The sequence below is a fragment of the Hemitrygon akajei genome, chromosome 11, assembly GCF_048418815.1.
Source record: "Hemitrygon akajei chromosome 11, sHemAka1.3, whole genome shotgun sequence".
In the NCBI taxonomy this organism is placed as follows: Eukaryota; Metazoa; Chordata; class Chondrichthyes; order Myliobatiformes; family Dasyatidae; genus Hemitrygon; species Hemitrygon akajei.
Window position 1 is genome coordinate 175139511 of NC_133134.1, and position 25440 is coordinate 175164950.

General features: G+C 43.6%; 1 protein-coding gene across 1 annotated transcript; it reads right to left on the bottom strand.

Annotated features, from left to right (window-relative positions):
* Positions 1–384: 384 nt before the first annotated feature.
* Positions 385–19693, bottom strand: LOC140736316 (uncharacterized). Its single transcript, XM_073062321.1, has 2 exons — positions 19650–19693; positions 385–7378 (listed from the first exon to the last, which is right to left on the bottom strand). The coding sequence occupies exon 2, from the start codon at positions 6866–6868 to the stop codon at positions 6155–6157; it is 714 nt and encodes a 237-aa protein (XP_072918422.1). The 5' UTR covers positions 6869–7378; positions 19650–19693; the 3' UTR covers positions 385–6154.
* Positions 19694–25440: the final 5747 nt, after the last annotated feature.

The following is a 25440-nucleotide window of genomic DNA, read 5'->3' on the forward strand; positions in this document are numbered from 1 at the left end:
CCAGAAGGGGTCATGAAAAGGTCTTGGCAGACAGGATTAAGGAAAACCCCAAAGCATTCTGCAAGTATGTGGAGAGCAAGAGGATAAGACGTGAGAGAATAGGACCAATCAAGTGTGACAGTGGAAAAGATGTGTATAGAACCAGAGGTACTTAATGAATACTTTGCTTATTCACTATGGAAAAGAATCCTGGCAATTGCAGGGGAGACTTATAGTGGACTGAAAAGCTTGAGCATGTAGATATTAAGGAAGAGGATGTGCTCGAGCTTTTAGAAAGCATCAAGTTGGATAAGTCACCGGAACCGGACGAGAAGTACCCCAGGCTACTGTGAGAGGCGAGGAAGCAGATTGCTTAGCCTCTGGCAATGATTTTTGCATCATGAATGGGGACCAAGTCAAGTCAAGTTTTATTGTCATTTTGACCATAACTGCTGGTACAGTGCATAGTAAAAATGAGACAACGTTTTTCAGGACCATGGTGTTACATGACACAGTACAAAAAACTAGACTGAACTACGTAATAAAAAAAACAACACAGAGAAAGCTACACTAGACTACAGACCTACACTGGACTGCATAAAGTGCACAAAAACAGTGCAGGCATTACAATAAATAATAAACAGGACAGTAGGGCAAGGTTTCAGTCCAGGCTTCGGGTATTGAGGAGTCTGATAGCTTGGGGGAAGAAACTGTTACATAGTCTGGTCGTGAGAGCCCGAATGCTTTGGAGCCTTTTCCCAGACGACAGGAGGGAGAAGAGATTGTATGAGGGGTGCATGGGGTCCTTCATAATGCTGTTTCCTTTGCGGATGCAGCGTGCAGAGTAAACGTCCGTGATGGCGGGAAGAGAGACCCTGATGATCTTCTCAGCTGACCTCACTATCCGCTGCAGGGTCTTGCAATCCGAAATGGTGCAATTTCCAAACCAGGCAGTGATGCAGCTGCTCAGGATGCTCTCAATACAACCCCTGTAGAATGTGATGAGGATGGGGGGGTGGGAGATGGACTTTCCTAAGCCTTCCCAAAAAGTAGAGACGCTGCAGGGCTTTCTTTGCTATGGAGCTGGTGTTGAGGAACTAGGTGAGATTCTCCATCAGGTGAACACCAAGAAATTTGGTGCTCTTTACGATCTCTACCGAGGAGCCATCGATGTTCAGCAGGGAGTGGTCGATCCGTGCCCTCCTGAAGTCAACAACCATCTCTTTTGTTTTGTTCATATTTAGAGGCAGGTTGTTGGCTCTGCACCAGTCCGTTAGCCACTGCACCTCCTCCCTGTAAGCTGACTCATCGTTCTTGCTGATGAGACCCACCACGGTCATGTCATTGGTGAACTTGATGATATGGTTTGAGCTGTGAGTTGCAGCACAGTCATGGGTCAGCAGAGTGAACAGCAGTGGACTGGGCACACAAACCTGGGGAGCCCCCGTGCTCAGTGTGATGATGTTGGAGATGCTGCTCCTGATCCGGACTGACTGAGGTCTCCCAGTCAGGAAGTCTAGGACCCAGTTGCAAGTGGGTGTTCAGGCCCAGTAGGCCTAGGACCAGAGAGGTTCTGGAGGATTGGAAGGTTGCGGATGTTGTTCTTTATTCAAGAAAGGGAGTAGAGATAGCCCAGGAAATTATAGACCAGTGAGTCTTACTTCAGTGGTTGGTAAATTGATGGAGAAGATCCTGAAAGGCAAGATTTATGAACATCTGGAGAGGCATAATATGATTAGGAATAGTCAGCAAGGCTTTGTTAAAGGCAGGTCATGCTTTACAAGCCTAATTGAAGTTTCTGAGGATGTGACTAAACACTTTGATGAAGGTAGAGTAGTAGATATAGTCTATATGAATTTCAGCAAAGTATATGACAAGGTACCCCATTGAAGGCTTATTGAGAAAGTAAGGAGGTATGGGATCCAAGGGGACATTGCTTTGTGGATCCAGAACTGGCTTGCCCACAGAAGGAATACAGTGGTTGTAGTCAGGTCATGTTCTGCATGGAGGTCGGTGACCAGTGGTGTGCCTCATTGATGTGTTCTGGGACCCCCTACTCTTCCTGATTTTTATAACCATAGAACAATTACAGCACAGAAACAGGCCATCTCGGCCCTTCTAGTCCGTGCCGACACTTACACTCACCTAGTCCCACTGGCCCACACTCAGCCCATAACCCTCCATTCCTTTCCTGTCCATATACCTATCCAATTTTACTTTAAATGACAATACCGAACCTGCCTCTACCACTTCTACTGGAAGCTCATTCCACACAGCTACCACTCTCTGAGTAAAGAAATTCTCCCTCGTGTTACCCTTAAACTTTTGCCTCCTAACTCTCAAATCATGTCCTCTTGTTTGAATCTCCCCTACTCTCAATGGAAAAAGCCTATCCACGTCAACTCGATCTATCCCCCTCATTATTTTAAATACCTCTATCAGTCCCCCCTCAACCTTCTACGCTCCAAAGAATAAAGATCTAACTTGTTCAACCTTTCCCTGTAACTTAGGTGCTGAAACCCAGGTAACATTCTAGTAAAATCTTATAAATGACCTGGATGAAGTGGAGGGATGGGTTAGTAAATTCACTGATGACACAAAGGTTGGGGGTGTTATGGATAGTGTGGAGGGCTGTCAGAAGTTACAGTGGGAAATTGATAGGAAGGAATTAACCCTAAACCCTAATGCGAGGGCTTAGAAGTGGCAGATGGAGTTCAACCTGATGGCATGAACACTGATTTCTCCAACTTCTGTTAATGCCCCTCCTCCCCTTTTTACCCCATCCCTGATTTATTTATTTCCGCCCTTTCTTTTTTCTCTCTCTGCCCATCACTCTTTGCCTGTTCTCCATCTCCCTATGGTGCTCCCCTCCCCCTTTCTTTCTCCCTAGGCCTCCCATCCCATGATCCTTTCCCTTCTCCAGCTCTTAGCTTCACCCCACCCCCTCCTACTTTCAAATCTGTTACTATCTTTTCTTTCAGTTAGTCCTGACAAAGGGTCTCAGCCCAAAACATCGACAGTGCTTCCTCCTATAGACGCTGCCTGGCCTGCTGCGTTCCACCAGCATTTTGTGTGTGTTGCTTGAATTTCCAGCATCTGCAGATTTCCTCGTGTCAATCCAGATAAGTTAGGTGGTTCATTTTGGTAGGTCAAATATGATGGTAGAATATAGTATTAATAGTAAGACTCTTAGCAGTGTGGAGAATCAGAGGAATTTTGGGGTCCAAGTGCACAGGACACTCAAAGCTGCTGTGCAGGTTGACTCTGTGGTTAAGAAGGTATACGGTGCATTGATCTTCATCAATTGTGGGATTGAGTTTAAGAGCAGAGGTAATGTTGCAGCTCTATAGGACCCTAGTCAGACCCCACTTGGAGAACTGTAATCGGTTCTGGTCGCCTCAATGCAGGAAGGACGTGGAAACCATAGAAGGGGTGCAGAGGAGATTTACAAGGATGTTGCCTGGGTTGGGGAGCATGCCTTATGAGAATAGGTTGAGTGAATTTGGCCTTTTCTCCTTGGAGCGACGAAGGATGAGAGGTGACCTGATAGAGGTGTACAAGATGATAAGAATCATTGATCATGTGGATAGTCAGAGGCTTTTCCCCAGGGCTGACATGGCTAGCACGAGAGTGCACAGTTTTAAAATGCTTGGAAGTAGGTACAGAGGCGATGTCAGGAGTAAGTTTTTTTACGCAGAGTGGTGAGTGTGTGGAAGGGCTGCCGGTGGTGGAGGCAGATATGACAGGGTCTTTAAAGAGACTCCTGGGTAGGTACATGGAGCTCAGAAAAATTGAGGGCTATGGGTAACCCTAGGTAATTTCTAAGGTAAGGACATGTTCAGCGCAGCTTTGTGGGCTGAAGGGCTCTAGATTTTCTAGGTTTCTAAAAGACATGAGTTTGCACAAGCAGACACGGTGAAGGAGAACCCTAAGGGGTTCTGCACGTATGAGCAAAAGGATGGGTTTGGAGGTGAGGGTGGGTCTAATTTTGATTGCTCTCTCTTGTATGTTCATTCCTTTCTCCATGGCAAAGAGGCTGTGAACTGATTCAGCTGCTCTGCAATTCTTTCCCACTGGTGTGTACACTGGGGACTAAGTCTTGACTTGGACCAACTTTGGCTGTCGGGAGTGGATCTGGTACTCAGTCTGGTTCGGAATGCTATTGCTTTATAACCATAGAACAATTACAGCACGGAAACAGGCCATCTCGGCCCTTCTAGTCTGTGCCGATGCTTACACTCACCTAGTCCCACTGGCCCGCACTCAGCCCATAACCCTCCATTCCTTTCCTGTCCATATACCTATCCAATTTTCCTTTAAATGACAATACCGAACCTGCCTCTACCACTTCTACTGGAAGCTCATTCCACACAGCTACCACTCTCTGAATAAAGAAATTCCTCCTCGTGTTACCCTTAAATTTTTGCCCCCTCTCAAATCATGTCCTCTTGTTTGAATCTCCCCTACTCTCAATTTACTGTTTACACAATGTTTTTTTATTTTTTTTATTGGGTTTTTCGAATTTCTTGCTTTGTGACTGCCAATAAGCAGACAAATTTCAAGGTGTATAATTTATACATTCTTTGAAAATAATTGTGGTTTGAATCTTTGTGGACTCACTTCTGTGAACGTCAATACCGAATGCTATTTGCTTATTTTTATTGCTTACACAATCTTTTTTCTGCACATTGGATGTTCGATTGAGTTCCTTTTTTAAATAGGTTTCTTTGCTTTGTGACTCCCTGTAAGGAAACTAATCTCAAAGTTGTATATAGCATATACAGTTCGATAATCAAGGTGCTTTGACCTTTGGTAGACTGCTCTGGATTCCTGATTCCAGGGATAGCTGACTAATCTGATACACAATTGGCTTGATGGTAGAATGCAGATGGTGAAGTTGGAAGGTTAATTCTCTGACTGCAGACCCATAACCAGCGCTGTGCTGTGGAGATTGATGCAGAACACATTGTTGTTTGTCATCTATATCAATGATTCGGATAAGAATGTACAGGGCAAGGTTATTAAGTTTGAAGATGACACTGAAATAGGTGGTATCATGGAGAGTGAAATAGGTTATACAAATCACAGGGCAATTTTGATCAGCTGAATACATGGGCTGAGGAACGGCAAGTAGAGTTTACTTCGGACAAGTTTAGGATGTTGCATTTTGGAAAGCCAAATTCAGGTTGGACTTTCATAGTGGACAGTAAGGCCCTGGGGAGTGTTGCAGGGCCAAGAAACCTTGGAGTGCACGTGCATGGCTGACTGAAGCTGGAATCAAGAGTGGTGAAGGTGGCTTTTGGCACACTCACCTGCATTGAATATAGAGGTTTAGAGTTTATGGTGCAGTTGTTTCAGACACTAATGAAACCACACTTAGTTAATCATAAACAAAAGAGATTCTGCAGATGCTGGAAATCCAGAGCAACACACACAAAATATTGCACATCAGTAGGTCAGGCAATATCTATGGAGAGGAATAAATGGTTGACACTTCAAAACAGAGACCCTTCATCAGGACTGGAAAGGAAGGAGGAAGAAGCCATGAATAATCACTTTCCAAATGCTGCTACTCTGTCATTCATTGCCACACAACCTATCCCCACCTGTTTCTCTGCACCTCATCATATGTTCTTACCTTACCACTGTCCAGAGCCCCTAACTGTGCCCTGTGCTAACCCGTATCTGGCTTCTAACCCTGCTCTATTAAACATCCAATTGATGGTTCTCCATTCAGCTTTTGGACTTCGGAGGACAGTGGTGTATTCTAACACAGCAGTGTGATACGCAGCCCTGAAGAAGCAGTGAAAATGACCCATACCATTGAAATTAGCAGGGAGTAAGGTGGTTAACTACTAGTGTCATTCATCCTGATGCAGAGATAAAATACATTTGTCACAAATTCAGAATATTACACTCCAGTCCCATTACAGGTAAACATCAGCAGAAGGATCTCCTTGTATATCCAGTGACCAGGGTGTAGAACTGAGTTTGATGAACAGTAACAATAAATGCAGAGTTCAAAACCAACAGTCACATTTGACCTTGCCTCTGGATGAAACAACCGTGATGGTTAAACATCCTGCATGCATCTTATTTGAACATTTTTCACAGTATGAAATTGGTAGTGCATGACAAGGTTGGATGACCAAGTGAATCTCTTCTTACATTTAGATCAGGTGAATGCCCTCTCTCCAGTGTGAACTCGCTGGTGTTTCAGTAGGTGGGATGACTGAGTGAATCTCTTGCCACATTCAATGCATGAGAATGGCCTCTCTCCAGTGTGAACTGACTGGTGTGCCAATAGGTGAGATGATTGAATGAATGCTTTTCCACAAACGGAACAGGTGAAAGGCCTCTCTCCAGTGTGAACTCGCTGATGTTTCCTTAGACTGGATGAGTGTCTGAATTTCTTCCCACAGTCTAGGCAGGTGAACGGCTTCTCCCTAGTGTGAACTCGTTGATGTTCCTTCAGACGAGATGAAAGAATGAATCCCTCCCCACAATCTGAGCAGGTGAATGGGCACTCCCCAGTGTGAACTGATTGGTGTGCCAGTAAGTCAGATGATCCAATGAATCCTCTCCCACAAACTGAACAGGTGAACTGCCTCTCGCCAGAGTGAACTTTCTGGTGTCTCCGTAAACTGGATGACCAAGTAAAGCCCTTCCCACAATCTGAGCAAGTGAATGGTCTCTCTCCAGTGTGAATTCGCTGATGTGCTAGTAGGTTCGATAATTGAGTGAATCCCTTCCCACAGTCTGAGCAGGTAAATGACCACTCCCGAGTGTGAACTTCCCGGTGTCTGTGTAAACTGGATGACCGAGTAAACCCCTTCCCACAGTCTGAGCAGGTGAATGGTCTCTCCCCAGTGTGAACTGACTGACTCATGGGTGTGTCTGCAGGTGGGCTGAGTGAGTGAATCTCTTCCCACACATGAAACAAGTGAATGGACTCTCACTGCTGTGAATTTTCTGACGTATCTCCAGGCTGGACAACTGACTGGATCTCGTCTCATACACTGAGCCTCTCCACACTGTGAATTCACTGGTGTGAATGTGGGTTGGCTGAGTGAGAAAATCCTTATTCACACTGAGAAAACAAGATATCAGATGTCATTAATCACTTGTACAAACAATGAGTTGCAAAACTAATCTCCAGTGAACAATTGCTGGTGTGTTCTCAGCTCCCCGGTTCCAGTGGATTTCACTGTGTTAGAACAGAAAACTTCATTTCAGACACAAAACATGTTTCCCACTGGGATGAGACTATTCTTCATTTCCAAGGATCAACAACTGATATATTGGTGTCACAAAGGAAATACCTGGTCACCCCTTAAATGTCTGGAGACATGTTGTTGTGTTTGGGATTCCTGTTCGTAAATTCTTTGTCATTTGAAACCTGTAAAAAGATTTACACAAGACATCAATGGGTGAATGACAATTATTCTGACTTCTGCGGTTGGGAAGATGTTGAGTCGATTAAGGATGTGGTTTCAGGGTACTTGGAGGTACATGATAAAATAGGCCAAAGTCAGCATGGTTTCCTCAACAGAAAATCTTTCCTGACAAATCTATTGGAATTCCTTGAAGAAATAACAAGCAGGTTAGACAAAGGAGAACAGGCTGATGTTGTGGACTTGGACATTCAGAAGGTGTTTGACAGGATGCTACACGAGGCTGCTTAAAAAGCAATGACCCCATAGCGTTACAGGAGAGATTCTTGCATGGTCAAAGCAGTGGCTGACTGTTAAGAGGCAAAGAGCGGGAATAAAGGGAGCCTTTTCTGGCTGCCTGAGAGCGACCAGTGCTGTTCCAAAGGGGTCTGTGTTGATGCTGATTCTTCTTATGTTATATATGTCAATGATTTGGATGATGGAATTGATGGCTTTGCTGCAAAGTTTGCAGATGATACAAAGATAGGTGAGGACCAGGTAGTTTTGAGGAAGTGGAGGAATTACAAAACGACTTACAAATCAAGAAAATGGGCAAAGAAGTGGGAGATGAAATACAGTGTCAGGAAGTATATGGTCATGCACTTAGGTAGAAGAAATGAAAGGGTTAACTTTTCTCTAAATGGAGAGAAACACAAAAATCTGAGGCGCAAAGGGATTTGGAAATCCTTGTGCAGAATCCCAAAAGGTTAATTCGCAGGTTGAGTCCATGGTGAGAAAAGCAACTGTGAAGTTAGCATTCACTTCAAAAGGCCTAGAATATGAAGCACTGGTGACACCTGATTAAGTACAGGTTTCCCCCCAATCCGAAGGTAGAGCGTTCCTATGAAACCGTTTGTAATCTGAAATGTCTTAAAGTGAAGAAGCAATTACCATTAATTTATATGGGAAAATTTTTGAGCGTTCCCAGACCCAAAAAAATAACCTACCAAATCAAAGCAAATAACACATAAAACCTAAAATAACACTAACATATAGTAAAAGCAGGAATGATATGATAAATTTACACCCTATATAAAGTAGAAATATTGTAGGTACAGTGTAGTTTCACTTATCAAACTCCGGAAAGCAGCGAGCCAAAATCGATTTGGAGAAAAAAAATCAGCACGTACACACATACACACCTACACGCATGTGCAAACAACTGCCCGCACAAGGCTACACGGTCATTGTAGTCTTTCTCGGGGTAAACACACATATAACAGCGTCTTTTTTTTTGTAAAAGCGAAAATCCTCTTTGGTTAGCGAAAACAGGTACTAATGTAAGTCTTCTGTAACAGCGAGTTGTTGTAAAGCGAACGTTCGAAAAGCGGGGGGCCACCTGTATTGTGAGCAGCTTGAAGCCCCTCATCTTAGAAAGGATATGCTGAAACTGGACAGGGTTCAAGAGAGGTTCATGAAATAATTCCAGGATTGAATGACGTTATATGAAGTATTTGATGGCTCTGGGACTTTATTTACTTAAATTCAGAAGAGGGGTGACCTACTTGAAACCTATCGAATAGTGAAAGGCCTTGATAGAGTGGTGTAGAGAGGAATTTTCCTGTGATGGTGGTGTCAAAGGCCAGAGTACACAGCCTCAGAATTGAGGAAACTCCTTTTAGAATGGAGATGAGGTAGAAGCTTTTTTAGCCAGAGTGTGGTGAATCTGTGGAATTCATTGCCACATACAGCACTACAGGCCAAGTCTTTATGTATATTTAAGGAAGAGGTTGATAGATTCTTGATTGGTCAGGGGATGAAAGGATACAGGGTGGAAGGCAGGAGACTGGGGCTGAGAGGAACAATGGTTCAGCAATGAAGAAATGGTGGAGCAGACTCAATGGAACAAATGACCTAATTCTTCTCCTTTATCTTGTGATCCTTTACCTTCTAACTGGGCACAGATCAGGCATCCAGTCTCATCATCAAATTCTCTGACCATCTTCCTGTCTGCATCTGAATGGGCCAGTTCTGCCTGTCACCAATCTGTGACTTGGCTCAGTTTGACTTTCTTGATTAATAGTATTTCAAGTTCTGGTCATGTCCCAGAGCACTAAAAAGAGCACAAAACTGAACATGGAGACACTCCCCCTTCAGGTGATTGACAGTGGTGAACCCAATGATGGCAATGTTGATGAACATGAAAGGAAGGGCAGTGTCTCTCTCATTGGAGTGTAGCATATTTATGATGTAAAATCTACAGGTCACTTGTAACCCAGGACAAAGGTGTTTGATATCATTTTGTACCCAGAGAGAATGGTACAAAACATGTTCTCACTGGTAGAAAGGACCAAAGTTCAAAGTAAATTTTATTATCAAAGTATATGTATACCACTGTATACAACTTCGAGATTAATTTTCTTTTTCTGCAGGCAGACTGTGCAAATCTATAGAAATGAGGCATTGGCATGAATTTTTTTTTGCATTTGCACTCATGTGCTGGGGCCAAGACAAAGTTGTTTACCAGGAGAAATCAACATTCATGTCATCTGTTTGGAGGGTACCCAGACGGAATATAGGTGTTATTCCTCCACCCTGAGGCTGGCTTCATCTTACCATAAGAGGAAGCCATGGATCAATGAGTTGGAATTAAAATGTCTAGCCACCAGGAAGCCCTGATTGTGGAAGATGATGCTAAGGCACTCGATAAAACTGCCCCCTGATTAACGAGGCCTCCCTCAGGGTGGAAGAGCAACACCTTATGTTCCGTCTGAGTATCCCCCAACCTGATGAACTGAACTGCAATACAGCAGCCTAGTCTACTTGAATCCAGAGCCCCAAGGAAAACTTCCTCTTTGTCTGATTCACTGTTTCCTTCAACCCCATAAAGAACTGTTTTTGAAAGACTCTGGCTTTTACAACGCAAACTCTATTGCATTGAAAGCATTTCACTTTGCTTGCTGGACAGAGCCTTTGAAAAGGAATGGAGTCTTGCCACACCTCCTGCAGTCGGACATTTTACCTGTTCTTTGCCTTATTTGTTTGAGCTGAGTTCTACTGTCACCTCTTTCTATCGTCTTTCAGAGCTGCTCTCAGGGTGATGTCAATAAAAGCCCTTCAGTGATGTCAGGCACATCTGTTGGGTCTGTCTGAAGATGGTGCCCAATGCCCAACTGCAGACCAAGAAACTTGCTGCCTTTAATACTCGGGCAGTGTCCAAATCTGTAAGTATAAATGGTCTTACCATCTTGTAGTAATCTGGTGCTTGTCAAGTATGTTAATTATGGAGGAGAATGTAGGTTGAACAATTGGTGACATTGAGGATGACACCAAAACTGGTGTGTGGTGCAAGTGAGAGTTACCTAAGGTTACAATGGGATGGAGATCACCTGAAAAATTGGGTCAAACAACAGCAGGTGGAAGTCAACTGCACAAGTAAAAAATGATAGATTTTGAGAAGTTAAACCAGAGCACAACATGCAGAGTGAATGACAGGGCTGATGGAAAGTTGTAATACAGAGAGGCCACTCCGTTGTCCCGCTTGCAAAGCGTGGGGCCTCTGGACCTGGTATGTATGGATTTCAACAGAGGCAGATGTCAGCAACACGGCGAATGTCTTAGTCATCACGGATTACTACATCAGATATGCTCAGGCTTTCCTTACCAAGGATCAGAGGGTGTCCATGGTGGCCAAAGTGTTACGGGAGAAGTATTTCATTTATTATGGTTTCACCAGGCAGATCAGGGATGGGATTTCAAGAGTAGACTCAAACATAAGACTACGCCTTATCACCCACAGGGTGATCCGCAGCCCGAGAGGTTTAATCAAAACTTGCTAGACATGCTTGAAACCTTGGAAATCACCAAGAACAAGTGGATTCAACATATTGGACATCTGGTCCACTGCTACAACTGTACACGAAATGAAGTCAGCAGGTACTCGCCATATTACCTGATGTTTGGGCACGAGGCGAGGTTGCCTATCAACCTCTGTTTTGGGACTGGCGAGGAAGACCTACCACCGAAGACTTACCTTAAGTATGTGTCTGGTATGAGAAGGGAGCTGAAAAAGGCTTATGAAATAGCAGAGATTGCGGCTGCCTAGCAGAATCAAGGAAAGAAGAGGAGGTATTATCACAAAGTTAGGTTCTCCCAACCTACGCCGGGAGACCAAGTCCTCATATAGAATCTGGGGCTACCTCGGAAGCATAAGTTGGCTGACTGCTGGGCAGCTGCGCCCTATGTAGTGGAGAGTCAGATGCCAAACCTACCAGCTTTCCAAGTGAAACCAGAAGATGGGAATGGGCCTGTCAAGATTCTCATCAGAACCACCTTCTGCCTCTGGGACAAGGGGTGCAGAGCCTACACCTACAGCAATACGGGGCGACTGAAGGACCAACAACAGAGAGATTAGACCGGCCCCCGCTCCTGAATAGGATACTGAGGTGGAGGATGAGGAAATGGGGGTGTGGTATATGCTGCCTTTTGCTACTCCCCACTGACTGAGTAATTCCCAAAAATTCTCACGCGAATCAGGTGAAATTGGGGGTGGGGGGGGGCTATCTGCGGACCAACTGGATTTCAGTGGGACACTGCAAGGCGTGAAGCGGGGCTCAGCCAAGTGACAGAGGAGTCTGAGTTGCAGGAGGGCACCAGTGATAGACCAGGGGAGGCCTCGCCAGGTAGACCAGAAGTATCCCAAGGAGTGTCTGAACCTTGTTATGGAGGATGAACAGTTCTGATGGACAATGGGGTGCAGAGTTGCCCATATCCCCCCCCCCCCCCCCCGGGAGAATCACAAACCATTACTGTTGCTATGCTGCTCATGAGAGAGAGAGATGAAAAGAAAACATACCAGAACATCTGCTACAGATAAGAGAGGGGAGAGAGACTTGTTGATTCACCGTATTATGACTTCTGAGAGGTTATTTATCTTATACCATTCTGTTCATTAACATTCCTCAGTGGACAGCCGGAGTGGGCTGGTTTGATGGACACAGTTGTTCAAAATTGATTGACAGCTGAGAGCCTGTGAGTAGGGATAAAAGTCAGGTTTGGAGAGACACCCTTCAGACACACTAGTGGACACTGATTGAGTGTTGGGAACCCACAGAAAGATGGGGGCTTCGGAGACTGAACCAGGAGGTCACTGTAAAACTCACAGTGTTACAGCAGGGCCGGTGGGGACTTGTGTGTGTGTCCACTCATGCCAGAGTGACAAGTCCACCACAGAAGAACGATCTAGCTGAAGGACAGAGGGGTCATAACTGAATGGCCACAACGACCCGACGGATCAAGAACGCAAAGGAAGGTTTGACTGCTGTAGCTGTTACTTCTCGCTCTCTCTCTCCAACGATTACAACACAACAACCAATATCTACCTCAGCACACATGAACTGAACTGAACTTTATACTTTTCTATGACAATTCATTTACCCCTAGACATTGATAGAGCTTGTTTATTATTGCTTATTATTATTCCTTCACTTTTCGGTTTATTATTGCTGTTACGAAGGATGAACAGCTCTGATGGGCAGAAGGGTGCAAGGTTACCCATGTCCCCCTCCTCTGGGAGAATTACAAACCATTACTGTTGCCAGGCTGTTAATGAGAGAGAAAGAGATGGAACAAAAACATACTTAGACTGGAACATTTCCTTCAGATAAGGGTGAGATAACACCGGGGGAGAGAGACCATATTATGACTCCTGTAAGACTCACGGCTCCGGAGAGGGCTGTTTACTTGGTACTATTCTGTTCATTAAAATTCCTCAGTGGACAGCCGGAGTGGGCTGGTTTGATGGACTAAGCCATTCAAAACTGATTGACACCTGAGACCCCGTGAGTAGGGATAAAAGTGAGGTCTGGGGAGACACCCCTCAGACACACCAGGAGACGCACCAAGAGACACACTAGTTAGCACTGTTTAAGTGTTAGAACCCACAAGAAAAGTGTGGGGCATCGGAGACCGAACGAAGGATCGGTCAATTTTAACTCACAGTGTTTATAGCTAGGCCGGTGGGGGCTTGTGTGTGTGTCCACCCTTGCCTGGGTGACGAGTCCACCATAGAAGAACGGTCTAGCTAAAGGACAGAGGGGTCATACCTGAATGGCCACAACAACACATCGACGGATCAAGAAAGTAAAGGAAGGTTTGCAAGACAATAGCTGTTACTGTTTGCTCTCTCTCTCTCCCCCCCTCCAACGGTTACAACAAAAGAACCAACAACTACCTCAGCCTACATGAACTGAACTGAACTTTATACTTTCCCTTGATAATTCCTTATCCCCTAGACAACGATAGAGCTTATTTATTATTATTATACCCACACTTTTAGGTTTAGTATTGCTAACGTGTAGTATCTGTATATTTGCATTGTTGATATTGATTTGTATATTTTACTAATAAACACTGTTTTGAAAATAGTACCAGACTCCAACGGACATTTCTATCTTTGCTGGTAAGACACAGGGTACGTAACAAATTGGGGCCTCGTCTCGAGATTTGATACCAAATTGGGGGGCCAGTGAATCGGGCTATAAGTCCATTATTTGTTCTGGTTGCGTGGGTAACCAGATGGGAAACCAGCAAAGATGGATGTAGATGAATTTATACAAAACCTGACTTTGAAGGCGCTAGAGGATGCCACAAAGACGGTCTTGGTGGATATTGCAAAACGATTAAATCTCACAGAGGTGAAGTTGTCAATGAAAAAGTGGGAGATACAGAGGGCCATAGCCCAGTATTATATGGACAAGGATGTGTTTTCGGCTGGGGTATTGGATCTGTTCCCTGAAAAGAAACCAGTTGTTGGGGTGGTTCAGTTAGAGTTGGAAAAATTAAGGTTGGATGCGGAACAGAAGAAAAGGGAGTATGAGCTCCAGCTAAAGGAGTTAGAGGCGAAAAGGGAGCGGGAAAGAGCTGCCTGGGAGGCACAAAGGGAGAAGGAAAAGGCTGAAAGGGAGAAGGAGAAAGCCGAAAGGGAGATGGAGGAAAGGGAAAAGGAGTGAGATAGGCAGCATGCGCTGGACATGGAGGGGTTAAAGCAACAGGGAAAAGACCGAGAGGAAGGCTCAAGAGAGGAGAAGTTTAATGTTAGTAGAGAGTTTAGGTTAGTACCTCCGTTCGAGGAGACGGATGTTGATAGTTACTTCATGCATTTTGAAAAGGTGGCAGTGAATCAGAAGTGGCCTAGAGATCAGTGGGTGGCGTTGTTGCAAAGTGCATTAAAAGGGAAGGCTCAATGGGCATATGCGGCGTTGTCCATGGACGAGTCTGAGGATTATGAGGAAGTAAAAGAGGCTATCCTTCGGGCCTATGAGTTGGTACCTGATGCGTATAGACAAAAGTTCAGAGATTTAAAGAAAGTGTGGAATCAGACGTATGCAGAGTTTGCCTATGAAAAGGGTGTGCTCTTGGATCGCTGGTGTGCTGCAGAAAAGGTGGAGGAGGATTTCCATCGTTTCAGAGAGTTAATTCTGATTGAGGAATTTAAAGGTTGTGTTTCGGATAATACCCGGATGTATCTGAACGAGAAGCTGAATAAGTCTATATTGGAATTTGCCAGGTTCGCAGATGAATATGCCCTAACCCACAAGACAAAGTTTTCCTCAAATAAGAGTTACCAGAAAGGCAGTAGGGACGGTAGAGAAAGTCCACCGACTAAGGTAGAGAATAAGCCGGGAGCTAGTGGTAAAGGTAAGGAGGAGGACAAGGCTGGCAGGAAGGTTCCTGGCTTGACCTGTTATAATTGTGGAAAGGTTGGTCATATTGCATCTAAGTGCTTTGCTCCGAAGAAGGAGACAGGAAAAGGGACAACGGCAGTCCCTACAGGGTGTACTGAGTTGATTGGCAAATCGACGAGGAAGGCAAAGGTAGATAGAGTACAAGAGGGGCGTGAGAAATTTATTTCAGAAGGGACAGTGTCTGTGAAAGAAGGAGAGACCCCAGTTCCAGTGAGAATCTGGAGAGATACTAGGGCTGATCAGTCATTGATCCTAAGTAAGGTGCTAGATTTTGGTCCTGAGACTGGAGAGGTAGTTTTAAGAGGTATAGGAAAAGGGACAGAAGCTGTGCCTTTGCATGGGATCATTTTAAAATGTGACCTGGTATCTGGACCAGTCGAAGTAGGGGTGCGGTCAGAATTACCGAGAGACGGCGTGGACGTCCTTCTTGATAATGATTTAGCAGGTGGTGATGTGTGTTCAGCAGTGAAATTAACGAGCAAGCCTGTGAGTGCTGAGGACACGCCCCTGGATTCTAAGATCTATCCCGCATGCGCAATCACTCGCAGCATGTCGAGAAAGGCGGCTGAGAAAGAGGACAGTTTAAATGAGTCCAGTGTTGATTTGGCTGAGACGTTTTTACCGACCCTGTACCAAGAGGGGTTAGGGGATGGTAAAGCGGAGAATAGGGAGGTGAAGGAGAGTAAAGGAGAGGAGGTAGACCTACCCTTAGCCAAGAGGGAATATATAGGGGCACAGAGTAAAGATGAGAAACAGATGAGGCAGTTAGAAGGTCCAGGGTTGGACACGGATGATCTGTCTGGCTTGACAGAACTGTTTGAAGGAGTTGAAAAATTTAAATGTGTTCCCAATAATGATATAAGGGCAGTCCTAGATGAAAAGGATGCCATTACCTTGAAGGAGTCCGCTGGGGTAGCAGATGAAGTAGTTTTAACCCGCAGGGTTGAGTTTACTCCGGATTGGAGTTGCCCAGTGAGTAACTGGGAGGATCAGGGGAAGTTAGAATTTGAAAAAGGGACTGGTATGGAAAGCCTGAAAGAGGTAGATGTCCCATTTGAGTGTGTTCAAGATGTGGATGCACATGGTACTGAACCTAGTATTGAAGCTCAGGAAAAGTCTGAGGTATCTGATTTAGTTGAAAAGGAATGCAGTTCTTTTGGGTCAGATGGACTTGGTTCAGTGAAGAAAGGGTTAACCTTGGTACCAGTGGAGAGTGAGAATTCTCAGTTGTTTGTGTTAGAAGGTGTGTTAAAAGTTAGTGAGGAGATGAAAGCTGGTGATGTGAATATTATTGAAGGAGAAGGGAAAAGTGTTGTTCCTAAATTGAATAAAGAAAATTTAAAGTCTGAATTGGTTTTAGAAGCAGTAACCAGGTTGAAGGAACAATGGCTTGTTAACAAGGTGCCTATGAATCAATTACACTTTGTTTTGGAATTTAAAGGTAAACAACTCGCTGATGTTATTCAAGGATGTGATTTGGAGGGACAGGACCAAAAATGTTGTTTAGACAAAGAGGGATCACTTGCAGATGTTAAACTGAAAATTAATAGAATGAAGGGTCCTGAAAATAAAATTAATGACTTGCTCAAAAAAAAGAATTGTGTGGAAGTTCAGAAAATGGGTTAAGTTTGGAAAACGTTGATAAGATAACTCCTATGAAAGGAGTATGTGAAAGCCTATTCCACACTGGTGAGTAAGCTAACCACGTGAGAGTTAAATGGAAAAGGGGCAAAGGTTAAAAAAAAAAGCCACTCTGAATAATAAGATCTGGTTTTGAGGGAATTTGACAAAGCATGTAAATAATAAAGATAAAAACATCATGGAAGATTGACTGTTAAGTTTAAAAGTAAATAGAGATTAGTATTTGCACAAACTTCTGTAATGTACTACAGTATAATTCACATTTTGTAATATACATTTAAGCTAGGATCACAACCCTTTAGTTTTTTTTGCTGACGAAAAGGAAAAATAAAAACTGGAGATTATTAAATTGGAGTCTGATGTTACAAGAGTTTGATATTTAGATACAACATATTAAAGGAAGTGACAATGTAATCGCTAACTGGTTATCTAGATGCTAAGTTGAAGGTATATCTGTATTGCTTTGTAGTTAAAAACACTTCTGTATTTTTGCTAAACTCTGTAATCCTGTAAAACGCTGTACTAGTTAATTTTCCCCTTTGGTGAAAATTGCTAGAAGGATGGGGGTGTTACGAAGGATGAACAGCTCTGATGGGCAGAAGGGTGCAAGGTTACCCATGTCCCCCTCCACTGGGAGAATTACAAACCATTACTGTTGCCAGGCTGTTAATGAGAGAGAAAGAGGTGGAACAAAAACATATTTGGACTGGAACATTTGCTTCAGATAAGGGCGAGATAACACCGGGGGAGAGAGACCATATCATGACTCCTGTAAGACTCACAGCTCCGGAGAGGGCTGTTTACTTGGTACTATTCTGTTCATTAAAATTCCTCAGTGGACAGCCGGAGTGGGCTGGTTTGATGGGCTAAGCCATTCAAAACTGATTGACACCTGAGACCCCGTGAGTAGGGATAAAAGTGAGGTCTGGGGAGACACCCCTCAGACACACCAGGAGACGCACCAAGAGACACACTAGTTAGCACTGTTTAAGTGTTAGAACCCACAAGAAAAGTGTGGGGCATCGGAGACCGAACGAAGGATCGGTCAATTTTAACTCACAGTGTTTATAGCGAGGCCGGTGGGGGCTTGTGTGTGTGTCCACCCTTGCCTGGGTGACGAGTCCACCATAGAAGAACGGTCTAGCTAAAGGACAGAGGGGTCATACCTGAATGGCCACAACAACACATCGACGGATCAAGAAAGTAAAGGAAGGTTTGCAAGACAATAGCTGTTACTGTTTGCTCTCTCTCTCTCCCCCCCTCCAACGGTTACAACAAAAGAACCAACAACTACCTCAGCCTACATGAACTGAACTGAACTTTATACTTTCCCTTGATAATTCCTTATCCCCTAGACAACGATAGAGCTTATTTATTATTATTATACTCACACTTTTAGGTTTAGTATTGCTAACGTGTAGTATCTGTATATTTGCATTGTTGATATTGATTTGTATATTTTACTAATAAACACTGTTTTGAAAATAGTACCAGACTCCAACGGACACTTCTATCTTTGCTGGGAAGACACCCAGTTACGGGGTACGTAACATTGCTAACTTGTGTTATCTATATATTTGCATGATTGGTATTGATCTGCTTATTTTACTAATAAACACTTTTGAATATAGTACCACCGGACTCCAACGGATTCTTCTTTCTCTGCTGGTTTCTCTGCCAGTTACGGGGTACGTAACAACCTGAAGAAGTAGATGAAGGGGTAAGGAGGTCTTAAAGAATCAGGAGACCACCAGATAGGCTGGCTTATGTAGCACCGGGGAAACAGAGTGTAGCACCAATCACCATGGGGAGCTATGTCACGCCTTTCACACCTGGGTTGGATCTTGAGCATTGTATGAAGGGTTGATGAATTATCTCAAAGTCATGAGGACATGACTAAATTTGGTTTGGGGAGAGTGTAACATGCTAGGAAAGGTTTCATGCTAATGTAATGGTGTTTCCATAGAAGCAGTGTTTGGGTTATGGTTAGAGATGGTGCTTTGGAATGTGAGCCGTCCAATGACGGGAGGGTGCTTTTGTGTCGTGTGTCTGACAGCAGGGTGATCTGGCTCTTTTTGTTCCACAGGGAGATTAGGCATCGATCATCAAAGATTCTCAGCACCCAGGTCACTGCCTTTTGAGGGTACAAGTGCCTCTGGTCTCCCACCACCAGGTTCAATAACAGTTATCTCTCAACCATCTGGCCCTTGAACAAAAATGGGTAACTACATTTATCTATTGAAATGTTCCCACAACTAATGATCTCACTTTAAAGACTCTTTATCTTGTTATTGTATATTCTCTTTATTTATTGTGATTTATTTATGGTAGCATTTCAACTGCTTGTTGTCTTCCATGTTCTTGCTCTTTCATTAATCTTGTTTATAGGTAGTATTCTGTAGATTTGCTGAGTTATCCCGCAGAAAAAAAAGAATCAGGATGTGGTGACATGCATGTACTGATAAAAAATTTTACTTTGAACTTTTGCCTCTCTGTTTCGAGTGCTTGTTTTTTAGATTTAGATAGCTGGAGCTCGGCAGTGTCTGAGAGACCCATCTGCTTTCATTCCCTACCCCTGCAAATCCAAACACACCTTTTCGACGGGAGGAAAAAAGGGCTGCAGGTGTGAACCATGGCTGCCTCATTACCCAGAAACCTCAAGGAACAAGAGACCCATCAACCCGCAACGCCTCAACTATACGCATGCGCCATAGAAAGGGCGCGAATAACTTTGGTGAGCAGCAAAAAGCTTCCCGGGGTCCGGGTACGGATAGTGCGGCTGACAGAGAGGGAACCGGGACTGTCCCGGGGTGCGGAGCCATGGTGTGTCAGGATATCACAGCAAAATTATCTCCCAGTTGCTGTTCAAACACCGGTGTTTATGATTCCCCGCCCTAAGCCCCGCTCCTACCTGCTGCCGATTCTTCGAACCTTTTGTCCACTGAGCGTATGCGCAATTTCCCAGAACTGCCCGCGACTTCGACGCAAGCGCATTTGATCGGCTGGGCTCCGACCGCGAATTTTGGAAGCCGGAAATCCAAAGCGATTCACACAACATGCAGCAGCTGTGGTAAACAATAAACAGACGGCGCTTCGGGCCGAGGTTCTTCTTCAGGACTGAGAAGGAAGGGGGAAGATACCGGAATAAAAAAGGTGGGGGAGGAGAAAGAGGCTATCTGTAAGGTGAGACGTGAAGTCAGGTGGGTGGGAAAGGGCAAGAGTTGTAGAAGGAAGAATCTGATAGGAGAGGAGAGTGGACCGTAGGAGAGAGGGAAAGAGGAGTGTACCCGGGGTAGTAATAGCCAGGTAAGAAAAGCTCAGAGTGGGGAAGAGGGGAGCGGCGAATTTCTCTACTGGAAGGGGAAATCGATATTCATGCCAGCAAGTTGGAAGCTACACAAATGGAATATAAGGTATTGCTTTTCTACCATGACAGTGCCCTCTTGGTACAAGTGGAGGCCGTGGAATGGCAGGTCAGAACGAAAATAGGAATTGGAATATAAATACGTGGCCAGCAGGAATTCCTGCTTGTAAAAAATAGTGCAGAGGTGCTTAATGAAGCCCGCCCCCAATTAATGAGGCCACCCATTTAACATAGAACATAGAAACAGGCCTTTTGGCCCTTCTTGGCTATGCCGAACCATTTTTCTGCCTAGTCCCACTGACCTGCACCTGGACCATATCCCTCCATACACCTCTCATCCATGTACCCATCCAGGTTTTTCTTAAATGTTAAAAGTGAGCCCGCATTTACCACTTCCTCTGGCAACTCATTCCACACTCTCACCACTCTCTGTGTGAAGAAGCACCCCTCAATGTACCCTTTAAACTTTTCCCCCTTAACCTATGTCCTCTTTTTTTTCTCCCCTAGCCTCAGTGGGAAAAGCGTGTTTGCATTCATTCTGTCTATACCCATCATAATTTTATATACTTCTATCAAATACCCCTATTCTTTCTCACAGCTACCTAGACTATTCCTCCTCCCACCCTGTCTCCTGCAAAAATGCTACCCCTTACACTCAATTCCTCCACCTCTGCCGCATCTGCTCTCAAGTTGAGGCCTTTCATTCTAGAACAAAGGAGATGTCTTCTTTTTTTAAAGAAAGGGGCTTCCCTTCATCCACTATCAACTCTGCCCTCCATCGCGTCTCCCGTATTTCATGCACCTCTGCCCTCACCCCATTCCCCCCACCAGCCCACCAGGGATAGAGTCCCCCTGGTCCTCACCTATCACCCTACCAGCCTACAGATCCAACGTATAATCCTCCGTAACTTCTGCCACCTTCTACAGGATCCCACCACCAGACACATCTTCCCCTCCCCCCACTCTCTGCTTTCCGCAGGGATCGCTCCCTATGCGACTCCCTTATCCATTCATCCCCCCCCCCCCCCCCATCCCTCCCCACCGACCTCCTTCCAGGCACTTATCCCTGCAAACGGAAGAAGTGCTACACCTGCCCCCACACTTCTTCCCTCACCACCATCCTAGGCCCCAGACAGTCCTTTCAGGCGAGGCACCACTTCACCTGCGAGTCAACTGGGGTGATATACTGTATCCGGTGCTCCCGATGTGCCCATTTATACATTGGGGAGACCCGCCGCAGACTGGGAAACCGTTTTGCCGAACACCGACGCTCAGTCCTCCAGCAGTGGCGGGATCTCCCTGTGGCCACACACTTCAATTCCACAGACCACTCCTACTCCGATATGTCTGTCTATGGCCTCCTCTACCGTCAAGATGAGGCCACACGCAGGTTGATGGAGCAATACCTTATCTCCCGCCTAGGTAGCCTCCTACTTGCTGGCATGAACATTCAACTCACAGACCTCTGTTGATACCCCTGCCCCCCCCTTACCCCACCTCTATCTATAATTTTAGTCTGGTTCTCTTTCTCTTTTTCCCCCCTCACTATAATCTTTCCCCAGCCCTATCTTTCTTTCTCTTTTATTTCCCATAATTCTCCACCTTCCCCCTAGCCCATTTCCCTTCAGCCTATCACTTCCCAGCTCTCTACTTCATCCCTCCCCCACTTCTTATCCCCCCTCGACCATCCCATGTTACTTCACTCCTGATGAAGGGTTTTGGCCCGAAACGTCGTCACTACCTCCTCCCATAGATGCTGTCTGGCCTGCTGAGTTCTGCCAGCATTTTGTGTTTTTATTTACCCCCCCCCCCCCCCCATTCTTCTATGCTCCAGGGAATAAAGTCAACCTATTCAACCTTTCTCTGTAACTGTCCCAGCAACATCCTTGTAAACCTTCTCTGCACTCTTTCAACCTTATTAATATCCTTCCTGTAATTCAGTGACCAAAACTGCACACAATACTCCAAATTCAGCCTGACCAATGCCTTGTACAACCTCACCATAACATTCTACCTCTTATACTCAATACTTTGATTTATAAAGGCCAATGTACCAAAAGCTCTCTTTACTACCCTATCTACTTGTGATGCCACTTTTAGGGAATTTTGTACACCCTATCCTCGTTATATGCAGGGGATATGTTCCTCGCAGTTGACACATAATGTAAATAATTGTTTAAATGGAGAAAATAGGGATGCATTCCAGAGGGCTTCCTAAATGTTTTATCTGTAATTTATTCAAATTTTCATACCAATATGACACAAAAGCAGTACCACAAGGCAACATTTATATTATATTTCATCAATTTAAGGTAATATTCAATGTAATAAATCATAGAAAGTTAACATACTAGGGTGTACAGTACTCACCAACAGAGGCAGGTGTGTTCACTCTGGGAGATGAGTGGTTGTTGTGTCGGGCAGCTAAGGTGGACATCAAGCACAGCAAGGGGTGAAGGAAGACTCAAAGAATGGCAGCAGGGGATGAAACTGCTTTGAAGAAAGTGGTGGACCTCTCAAGATGGTGCTTATGGGGTGAGGCTGCATTAGGCTTCGCACCAATCCTTTTACTTTTCTTTTACCTACAATCACCCCCTAACTGACCTATTTATACCTACTGTAAAGGGGTTGGTATTTATGAATTATTTTTTGACTTTTTGAACTATTTTTCAACTTGTCAAAATGTCTAAATCATGAGAAACTAAAGAATTGAAACTGACTAAAGAACCGTTAACTTTGGACGCAATCGGGAAACTTATGGATGAGAGACTAGAGAATACACTCACCCCAAAGTTTTCTTCTCTTGATGAAATTTTAAAGACGGTCAATGCAAATCTTCAATCACTTACATCGGATATTCAACAACAACAAGCAAGAATTTTAGCTCTCGAAGATGCCACTCACCAGAGAGATCGTAAAATTGAAACTTTGGAACAAAAGCTATCTTTGACTTCTCAAGAAAACAGAATTCTTTGATCTCGAAGACAGAATCTGCAGATAATCGGGCTCCCGGAAAATTTTGAGAAGGGTGATCTGGTTGTATTTTTCTCTAAATTTTTAATGGATGTTTTCGGCTCAGATGTTCTGGATACCCCTCCAATAATTGACCGTGCACATTGCATCTCTCGCTTTAAACCAGTTCCAGGCGGGAAACCACAGCCTATGATTCTCCGACTTCACTATCCTCATGTTAGAGATTGCCTGATTCGTGCTGCCCGACAGAAGGGTATGATTAGCTTTCAAGGTTTCAAGTTTCGTATTCTGGAAGACTACAGTCCTGAAGTTCTGAGGGAAAGAATGGATTTTAAACCAGTTATGTCGGAATTCCATCGGAAACAAGCTACAAACAAGCGTTGTTATTTCCAGCACAACTGAGAGTCGCCCTTCCCGATGATACTCGTCAGCTGTTTAAATCTCCAGCAGATGCCCAAAGATTTCTTGAGGAATAGCACCTTCCATTACAAGTTGACTAACGTATTGTATTTTTACTATCCATTTTTAACGGCTTTTTATTGTTTTGGCTTTTTTTCTTTAAGCTAATAATTAGCGTACAGATTCAGACCTTTCATAATTTGATGATCCTTATGTGATGGACGATAGTGTATTTTTTACACGCTTGAGTAAAGGTCTGTTTTTGGTTCATTTTGAGGTTTTTTAGCTATTATTCTGTTAGTTTTGTAAGCAACTAATTAAATGTTTTTAAGTTTGTATACATTTTTGTCTTATATCTTTTATGCTTAAGTATTAACGTTTTTTTTAAACTTTCCTTTTCCAAGATGTCGTTTCTTCTTCCCTTAAGACTCAGTTCTTGGATACGTCACATCCGTTTAGATGGGTCTGAACAAGACTGATGACCTTCTTTTGAAATATCAGTATAATGTTATTCACTTTTGGGTTTTAACAGTTTAGTATTTCTCTTTTTTTTTAATCTTGGTTATTTTAATAATATTAATTTTATAGTTTAATCCTTGTTATACTTACCCTTTATTCTTTTTTGAATTTGGGTGGTTTGTGTCTGTTTTTTTAACTTTTTTTTCTGTGTTGCCGTCTTGAGAGATGGGGGTAAGATTAGTGTTAGTTTGCCTGCTTGCCTCTTTCTGGCTTTTTCTTGGGTTTTCGGGGGTGGGGGAGGATTCTCTTTTGCTTTTGCTTTTTGCTTAGTTTTAACTTCATGGGCTGACTTGAAACTACCAAAATGGCTGAAGTGTCGTAACTTCCAGTTCCTCTTTGAACCTGCTTTCCTCTTCCGGATTCATGAGTTTATTTTCTCCTTAACCTTGTGCGTTAACTACGATAAGTGTTAGCAATATGGATAAGATTATTAACTTTGTTTCTTGGAATACAAATGGTTTAAATCATCTGATTAAACGGAAAAAAATATTTAAAGTATTCCACAGAATGAATGCTAATATTATCTTTGCACAAGAGACTCATGTGAGGAATGGGGATAGTCAACGTTTTTTTTAGGTTTTGGAAGGCCAACAGTATCATTCGAATTCCCAAGCTAAAGTAAGAGGTGTTTCTATTTTTATAGACTCCTCAACCTCTTTTATACATTATGAAACAATTTCGGACCCACAAGGTAAATTTCTGCTTCTTACTGGTTTACTTTTTAACCAAAAAGTTGTTTTAATTAATGTTTATGCCCCAAGTATTAACTGTAATGAATTTTTTAACTGTTTATTTACATCCTTCCCTAATTTAAATGAGTATATGTTGATAATGGGCGGGGATTTTAACTGTTGTTTAAATCCCTCGATGGATAAATCTAAGTCCATTCAGGTTCTTCTGAATAAGTTGGCCTCTCTTATTAACTCCTTTATGGTTGATTCTGGAATCTCTGAAATTTGGCAATTTTTACACCCCAATGACAAAGAATTTTCATGTTTATCATAATTACTCAAAAATTGACTACTTCTTTATTGATCATCGTTTACTTACAGACATTATTGATTGTAAATATGACTCTATTACTATCTCTGATCACTCACCTTTGAAGCTATCTATTAAGACAACGGATTCATCTTCAAGTGTTAAATCATGGCGGTTCAACTCTACTTCAGGACTCAGACTTTCTCAACTTTATTAAACAACAAATTGATTTGTTTTTTTCAACAAACCTTACAGAAGAGATTTCTAGTGGAATATTATGGGACACTTTTAAAGCATTTATCCATAGACCAATTATTTCATACTCTGCTGGAGTCAGGAAACGAATTAACACTGAAATAATTACATTGGTTGATAAAATTAAAGAAAATGTTAAGACTTACTCTGTGACCCCTAGTAAAGAACTTTATAAAAAGAGAGTTGAACTTCAAATGGAGCACAGTTTGTT

Excerpts from the sequence above, each read along its gene's own strand:
- LOC140736316 (XM_073062321.1), bottom strand. The coding sequence starts at position 6,868 with ATGAGTCAGTCAGTTCACACTGGGGAGAGACCATTCACCTGCTCAGAC.